At 44.4% G+C, this 8,770-nt stretch overlaps 1 protein-coding gene across 1 annotated transcript in view; it reads right to left on the bottom strand.

Moving 5' to 3' along the window:
- Nucleotides 1–752: 752 nt before the first annotated feature.
- Nucleotides 753–8,770, bottom strand: part of LOC103895152 — a 14,406-nt gene continuing 6,388 nt past the window's right edge. The window contains exons 5-7 of the mRNA XM_019470845.1: nt 7,364–7,411; nt 5,651–5,722; nt 753–1,053 (exon numbers count right to left, since the gene is read on the bottom strand). Of these exons, the coding sequence (XP_019326390.1) occupies nt 923–1,053; nt 5,651–5,722; nt 7,364–7,411 (251 nt within the window). The 3' untranslated portion in view covers nt 753–922. The remainder of the gene's footprint in view (nt 1,054–5,650; nt 5,723–7,363; nt 7,412–8,770) is intronic.

Raw genomic sequence — 8,770 nt, forward strand, 5'->3', positions numbered from 1 at the left:
TGCTCTCCTAGACTGTCTCCTGGCATCTTATTCTAGGTTGGAGTGATGCTGAGCTAGAGACTAGTGGAAGGGAGGGGTAATGCTATCAAAATAGGAGCAAAGACTGAATGACATGGTGCCTTGGCATATCCAGTTGGTTCCCCTTATGCTGTTGTTCTGTGTGCACCAAGACGGAAACACCGATGTACGTGGGCCTTGTGTATGCTTTATTGTATATGCTTAGAGGTTGATGCATGTTGCATGCAGTGAGTTAGGTTGGGCACGTAGTCTTGAACTTGCTGGATTCTAACTTCCTGCACTGTAACTTCCCTTTGCCTTCAGTTTCCTTGCTTGTCAAATCAGAGCTCTATTTGCAATCCTCAAAAGAGAAACCTCCAAAAGCACCTGGCATTACTGTGTGGAAGAAATAGCAGCAGCATCACACGCGTGTGTGGTGCACAGCTGATACTAAGATTATAGACCTGAACCTTTGCATAAAAGTGGTGTCTTAAGTGCCTAGTTATGTGATCCAAAGCCATGGATCAGAACAGCCTCATAGGTTACCAGCTGCTTAGCAGGTGGCTGGCAGTAAGTGATAAATGTTCTTAACCTGCTCCAGTTGCAGAGGAACATGTCTAACCATAAACAGATAATTTGGGTAAAACTGCTAGTGGCTATCGGCTACCACGGGTTGCGAAGCTGCTGTCATTGGATTGTTTTGGATCATGTGGCAATGTCTTAATTCATCTTCACACTTTATTAGTATTTAAAGCCTGCAGTATTCTTGTATAACTAGTTCAATTTCTAGAAGAGAAGACATAATAATTTACCTGTGTGCTTTTCTTTTTCTTTTGCCTCAAATGTTACATCATAGGCAAATAATTGCTTTGTGGACCAAACAACAATGGAAGAGAAGCAGTAGAATTCAACGGTGAAGGAGCTGCTATCTTTTCTCTTGGAGGTTTTCCACCAGCACTGAAGTCATCCATGAAGAAGTGCTTTGAAGACTAGCTGAGCTGTTTCCAGTGCCTATCTTTCTTTCCTCAGAAGGGACAGCCTCCTTTTCTAGTGTCACTGCATGAAGATAAATAGGCTGAATCATGGACAAAATCTTTTGTATTGTTTTGTATCCAATTTTAACAAACAGTGCTCTACTAACACAAAATGTAAGAGCTAAGGCCTTTTTTTATAATTGGTATTTAGAGATTAACAGTCATACCCATTTGCATAAATGTGGATAAATCCAAAGCTAATCAGCTTTCTATGCAATTTTGGATCAGTACATTTTTACAATCGGAAGAAAGACAGTTCATCCTTCAGCTGTTCCAGATGGATGAAAGTTTTTGCATTTGCTAGTCTCAGTTCTCCAGCAGGAACTCAATACTCCAGACAAACACTCTCCAAAATAGCTATCTCCTGGAGCTGGCAGAAGACTCGCAAACTGATCATCTCCTGATGGTGGTTGACTTTGTGATAAAGCTACAATTCAGTTTGTTGTTGCGTTGGAACAAAGCTGCTGCTATTAGCAGTGGTTTGGGGTTTTTTTTCCTTGAACTTTTGATATTTTTTGCACTTTTAGGTTTCTTTTTTGTCTTAGCTTCTGCTTCATGTTATTCTAAGAGAATGTCAACCTACTCATTTCTAAAGAATAACAGTATGTTTTTAAGTTGCTTGTGACTGGAAAGAAAACTTGAAAACTGAGGTCATGTATACACTGAAGCTCAAAAAGAATCAAAGAGAAAAGAATACCATGTATTAATGTTTTCAAAACATCAAGCTATGGAGTGTTTCATGACTTCCGCATCCTGGTTGTTAATGAAAGCTGAACGCCATTTCAGTTGATTTTGAACTTGGTATGTGTAAAGAATCATGAAGGTTTTACAAGGAAAACCAGTGATCAGAAACTTCCCCCTTCATCTTCCCTCTTGTTTCAACTTATGCCCGTTACTCTCTTGTTCTCCCACCAGGCACTACTATGAAGAATGTGTCCCCATCTTCTCAATGATCAGCTTGTAGGTAGGGGAAGGCTGCTGTTAGGTACCCTCCCAAAGCCTGCTCTTCTCCAGGCTTGAACAAGCACAGTGCCTTCAGCTTCTCCTCACGGTACAAGTGCTCTGACCATCTTGGTAGCCCTCCACTGAACTTGCTCCAATTTTATTGATGTCTGCCTTCTTGAAGGGGTCCAAAACTGGATGCAGTATTCTGAATGCAGTCTAATGCGTGTTGAGTAGAGGGGGACAATCATTACCCTCAATCTACTGGCTAAGCTCTTGTTAATACAGCCCAGGATGCTGTTGGCCACCTTTGCTGCCAGGGGACACTGCTGGCTGGCTCATGTTCGGCTTGCTGCTTACCGAGATCCCCCACTTCTTTTCAGCCGAACTGCTCCCCTGCCAGCCAGACCCTAGCTTGTATCATTGCAAGTGGTTCCTCCTTCCCAGAGCTTTACATTTGTCCTTTTTTAATTTTAACCTGTCTAGGTCTCTCTGACAGCCCAGCCCTTTAGCGTGTTGACTGATTCTCCCCAATTTGGTGTCATCTGCAAACTTGACAAGACTGCACTTTATCCCCTCCTCCAGACCACTGAAGGAGATGTTAAATGGGACCAGTTCCAGCACAGACCCTTGTAGTACTCCACTTGTCTGAGCCACCCAAGTCGAGTATGACCTGTTAGCCACTACCATCTGAGCCCAATCATCCAAGCAGTTCTTTACTTATCTATAGAATCATAGCATGGTTTGGGTTGGAAGTGACCTTTAAAGATCACCTAGTCCAGCCCCCCTGCCATGGGCAGGGACATCTTTCACTAGATCAGGTTGCTCAAAGCCCTGTTCAACCTGGCCTTGAACACTCCCAGGGATGGGGCATCCACAGCTTCTCTGGGCAACCTGTTCCAGTGTCTCACCACCCTCATTGTAAAAAAAATTCTTCCTTATATCCACAGGCCTTGGTAAGAAGTCTGTCCCTATCTTTCTTATAAGCCCTCTTTATGTATTGAAAGGCCACAATAAGGTCTTCCTGAAGCTGCCTTTTCTCCAGGCTGAACAACCCCAACTCTCTCAGCCTTCCTTCATAGGAAAGATATTCCAGCCCTCTGATCATCATGGCTCTCCTCTGGACCTGCTCTAACAGGTCCATGTCTTCCTTGTGCTGGGGACAGTACTCCAGGTGGAGTCTCACAAGAGCGGAGTTGAGGGAGAGGATCACCTCCCTCGACCTGCTGGCCACGCTTCTTTTGATGCAGCCCAGGATACGGTTGGCTTTCTGGGCTGCAAGTGCACATTGCCACCTCCTATCTAATTTTTTGTCCTTGAGTATATCCAAGACCTTTTCCATGGTGCTACTCTCAAATAATTAATCCCCCACCCTGTATTGATATTGGGAATTGCCCTGACCCAGGTGCAGGACCTTGCACTTGGTCTTGTTGAACTTCATAAGGTGCACGTGGGCTCGTTTTTCAAGCCTGTCAAGGTCCCTCTGGATGGCATCCTTTCCCTGAAGTGTATTAGCTGCACCGCTGATCACACCAAGATGCGCTTGATGTTATCTGCAAACTTGCTGAGGGTGCACTCAATCCCACTATGTCATTGATGAAGATATTAAATAGTATTGGTCCCAGTGTGGACCCTTGAGGGACACCACTCATTACTGGTTTCCACTTGGACATTGAGCCATTGACTGTAATTCTTTGGGTGTGGCCATCCAGCCAATTCCTTGTCCATCTAGTTCACCCATTCAAGCCGTCATGTTCTAACCTGGATACAGAAATAATGTAGGAGATGGTGTCAAAGCCTTGCTAAAGACAAGGTATAAAAATACTACTTTCCTCTCATCCATAAATCTAGTTATTTCATCATTATAGAAGGCAGTTGGATTGGGTAGGCATGATTTGCCCTTAGTTAAATGTATGCTGACTGTTCCCAACCACTTTCTCCTTCACGAGCCCAGAAATGTGTCCCAAGAGGACCAGCTCCATGATTCTCCCGGGGTGAAAGTGAGGCTGACCAGCCTGTAGATCCGCACATTGACCTTTTGGTGCTTTTTAAAAATGAGTGCACCTTTTTCTAGTTGTCAGGGACTTCCCCAATCTCTATGACCTTTTAAAGGTGATAGCACTCACAGTGGCATCAGCAAGCTCTCACAGCACCCTTGAATACATCTGATCAATTCCCATGGACTGGTGTGGATCAAGTTTTCTCAAGTAATCCCTGACTTGCGGTAGTTTTTCTTGAGCTCTTTGACTAAGCACAGAGCCTGTGAGACGTTGTTAATAAAGACTGAGGCAGGGAACACATCAAGTAACTAAGTCTTCTCTGTCTGATATCCTTAAATCACCCCCACAATTCAGGAATGGGCCCGTATTTTCCTCCTTTATTCCTTTACAGTTAACGTAGCAGCAGAAGTTGCTCTTGTTGCCCTTGATGTCCTTTGCAAGTCTGAGCCTTGGCTTTCCTGACACCATCCCTACCCGCCCAGGCAGTGTTCCTAAATTGCTCCATTGTAGCCTGTCCCTGCCTCCACATCTAGTATAAGCAGTTTTTGCACTGGAGCCCTGTCAGGAGGTCCCTGCTTAGCCAGGCTGATCTTCTGGTTTGCCTGCCTGTTTTCCTGACTGTGGGGATGGCCTGTGCTCATGCTTGGAGAACGTCCTCCTTAAAGGCCTGATGGCTCTCTTGAGCTCCTTTTGCTCTTCGGAACTGTCTCCCATGAGATCCTGCCTACCATCTTCCTGAAAAAGCGGAATTTTGCTCCCTGAAAGGGCAGGGCCTGTACTCTGATGTTTACCTTCGTCACTCCTCTCAGGATGTGGAGCTGTTTCTTGGTCACTACAGCCAAGGCAGCCGTTTGTGACCACGTCCCCATCCTGTCCTTCTCTGTTAGTGCGCAGCAGATACAGCTGCACATCAGCCCTTGCTGGTGCATCCGGTAGCCTGTGTGAAGAAGTTGTCCCTGACGCTGCCCAGAAATCTTCCTGACTGCTTGAATTGCTGTGTTGCCTTCCCAGCAGATGTCAGGGAGGTTAAAGACAGACACACATGGAGTACTGTCTTCCACCAGAGACAATGACGGACAACCTGACTCCATTTCACAGAGTAGCAATCTCTCCAAACCCAGACAGAAGCTGGCAAAGCTTCCTCTTGGTCACATCAACTGTTGCTCCTCACTTAAGTGCTTCATGTGCGCACACTGGGGGACTGGAGGCCCCCTTGCAGGGATCTCCCAACAGGCAGCATTAACTAGAAGACCAGAAGCCAGCACTTCAGCAGGGACTGCCACTTGACCAGTATTCTCATCTCAGTCTGACTGGGATTTTTTTTTTTTTTTTTTTTAAACCCCACTGATCTCTAGAACAGACCTCCTTCAAGCCCGTACACTCTGCTGGGTTTATTTCCAAGGGTGGTAAAAACGTAAGACTACGTTTATGTAGTTATGTTCTGCCCTAGCAGAACATAAAACAGCTGCTCTTGACTGCGGCCTGAAAGCTGGTTAACTCTGCTGCTGAAACTCCTGCACAGAGGACAGGTATTCAGCATTCATGGTACAATCCTCCCCAACACCACCATTAAGAAGCGTTACACAAGAGTCGCTCTGAGCCTTCAACTCTAAGGGATCCTGGCCAGTTTGCCCACTGGGTCATTAGCACTGACTGCTCCATAGAACAAGCACTTACCTTCCTGATTTACACCATTGTTAACTATCCGCTTGTCTTTCAGGGCACCGTCTTCCTTGTTCAATTCTTTGCCTGAAAAGAGATCAGAGAAGAGCTACAGTCCCTCAGGAGCACACTCCATTGCTTCCTCCCCACACCAGCATAAGTCATTGCTCTGTGCTGTCCAGAGCTCAGCAGCACGCCTTCTCCTCTGCAATTGTTATGTACTGCTGTGCTACCAGCAGAAACCCCATTTAGAATTGCTTTGTACATGCATTTCAGAGAACATCATAGCCTTGCCTGCTGTTTATCATCTGTACAGCAGTGATGGCATGCTACCTAGGTGCTGCAGGGCGTACTGCACAAAGGTGCACTGACTCCCCTTCCTGACGTTCTCACTATACTGCAACAAAATAAAGTATTTTATTTGGTTCCTCTAGTGTCGAAACAGACAATCTTTAATCTATGGACCCGATTCTCTTTTGCCTGAACTGTACGCTTCCCTCCTTTCTTCCATAAGACAGGCATAAAATAAACCTCCTTCTCCTATATCCATATCTATGTATGTGGAAACAGTTACACAAGTGACAAAACAATCCCACAGTGCATCACACCTTTGCCACCAGCTACACAACCCCTATTTCTTCAGATGAGGAAAGCTGTTCTACGCCCATTACAATTCATGCAGGAAGAATAAGCGGCAAAACCCAGGGGCTTCTGGGTTTTCTTTTCCTTATTGTCATCATTAGTGATTTTTCCCTTAATCAGGAAAAACTTCTGCCTTCTCCAACCCCCTTATTATCAGCTACTTGTGGAAAATGGTGGAAGAGTTAGTGAGTAAATGAATCATCAGTGCAACAGCCTGGGAAAAAAAACATTTTTTTTCTGACTTGAACTACAATGTTCATATTTCACTATCCCTCTGGAGTAAAAAGAGCTTCTAAAAAAAAAAATTCCCAGAATTTCCTTGAAATTTACCCTGGCTGTACTAAGAAAACAAAACTGGGGCTTTGCTTAGCTGCCTGATGAATGCCATCGAAAGACTTCCCTAGAGCATAAAGCAAGTGGAAGATACTGCACCCAGAAATGGTGCTTATCTAAGGAAAGAAGCCCACTGTATCTCCCAGACTAGCATTTTGCAAGCTTGTAAGCATCCCATCTCTAAATCGGTGTGTGGAGGCTCAGATCTATCCGCCATCAATACAAACAAAGCTTTGAAGTCGCAGCATTTTATTATCTTAGGTCCTGCTTGAGGGTTTCTTTCCAGCAGAAAGCAAAGATCACCTACCCATGATGACAAACTACAAAAATATCCTTGCACTCTTTTGCATGCAAATAAAAGGTAACATAAGCAAATTACCCTTTTGTCTAATTTACCATAAAAAGGGGTTCCCTCATACATGCTTAGTCCTTCTTTCCACAGATGAAGTGATTTGCAAACGCAGCACGCAGCATCATTCTCATCATACCAAGAGGGAAGCTGAAGCCCCAAGAAGGTATTTGCTCAGTGCTGTTTAACAAACACAAGGATCCAGGCCTTTTTGACTTTTCATCCAGTGACCTACCCATCAACATTTACTGTTCCTAAGGCAACAGGTCTTTCTAGGCCAACAGGGGAATGGTAATCTCTACACTAAGAACATGCTAATATGTTTTGGACTATGAAAGGCCATGTGCAAAAATTAATTCCCCCCTTCATGTTCCCCTGTTTTAGGGCACCATCTCACTTGTTACCTGCTTCAGGCTTTTCATTCTCATAATCAACGGCTTGTGAAGAGGTAGCTGCAAGTAAACAGAAATCCTTTTTAGAAATGTGTATGCGTAGCACAATAGTCCGCAAAATATGCAACTCAGCCTTAAAGTGACAGTTTCATTATAACACTTTCAGCAGATACTCCTGAGAACTAGTATGTTATGCCACGTCATTGAAGGACTCACAATTAATTTCAACTTCAACTTCCCTCCAGCAATCCCAGACCATAACCAACATTATCTATACGTATGCCTACAGCTTTACAAAATCTTTCTGAAGTGGGTTTACTTAAGGTGATAAAGCTGTACAGATTTGTCATAAAAAGCCAGAGACAGCTGAGAAGAGAATCCACATCTCCTTTTTTTACTTCATGTATGTGTTGCACTAACACTGTGACTTTAAACCCTTTCTCTTTGCAGACCTTAAAGAATCTCTAACAGAAACATGGGCCATTCTGAAGTAAATTTAAGTGCAGTATCAAAAGGAGGTTTTTTTGGCTGTTTTTTTTCCTTCCCATCCTTCTCCTTTTTTCACCTTCAAATCCATCCGTAGTCTCTAGACTTCAGTGATCTCTGAACCATGGGCTAGAACCACAGAAGAAAAACGAAGTTCTTTATCCAAAATCCTGCTAAAAAGCTCATAAGACTTTGATATGCTGGGGCAGGGTGGGTAGAAAGGGAGGAAAAAATCCCAAACAAACCCAACAACAAAAAACCCCAAACCCCTGCTTTCATGGTGCTGCCTCTCTACCTGTGGCATCTTTTCCAGGCCCATCATCAAGGACCTCATTGCGTTTTTTTAACCTCCAAGCCCATAAAAACATTAAGAAACTTCAGAAATTAAAGACCAACTTAAGAAATTAAATTAAACACACAAAAAATCTCTGCAAAGGTGACACAGTAGTTTGCAATCCAAGAAACATCCTGCTCCAGCCTTGTGCTAACTCCAGCAGCTCGTGTAAGATACCAGACCGAGTATCCCACATGAAGCCACTGTTAGTTCACACCAGAACACTCCAACAGGACACTGAGCTCGTATCTGATGGCAGGAGCTTTGGCCATTCCCCATTGAAACAGTATTTGGCCCGGTGACCTCCAAAACAAAGTATTTTTTAAGAGTCTTCCCCTGCTCTCCCCAATCTGCTTGACTGACTGATTTAGTTTGGTTCATAAGAACAGACCACAGTGGTCCTGGCAACAAGACATATACGTGTTAAAGCTGGAACACGTTAGCCTCATTCACCCCTGTGAAAGGAGCACAGACTAAAGGAGCTGTCCCCTTCCCTAGCTGCTCACTGTATAGCGTGATTCCCACACCCCAACACACAGGCCCACAAGCCAGAGAACTGAGCAATCTTACTGAAAATTACAGGGGGGAAAGGGGGGAAA

The sequence above is a fragment of the Aptenodytes forsteri genome, unplaced genomic scaffold, assembly GCF_000699145.1.
Source record: "Aptenodytes forsteri isolate BGI_AS27 unplaced genomic scaffold, ASM69914v1 Scaffold379, whole genome shotgun sequence".
In the NCBI taxonomy this organism is placed as follows: Eukaryota; Metazoa; Chordata; class Aves; order Sphenisciformes; family Spheniscidae; genus Aptenodytes; species Aptenodytes forsteri.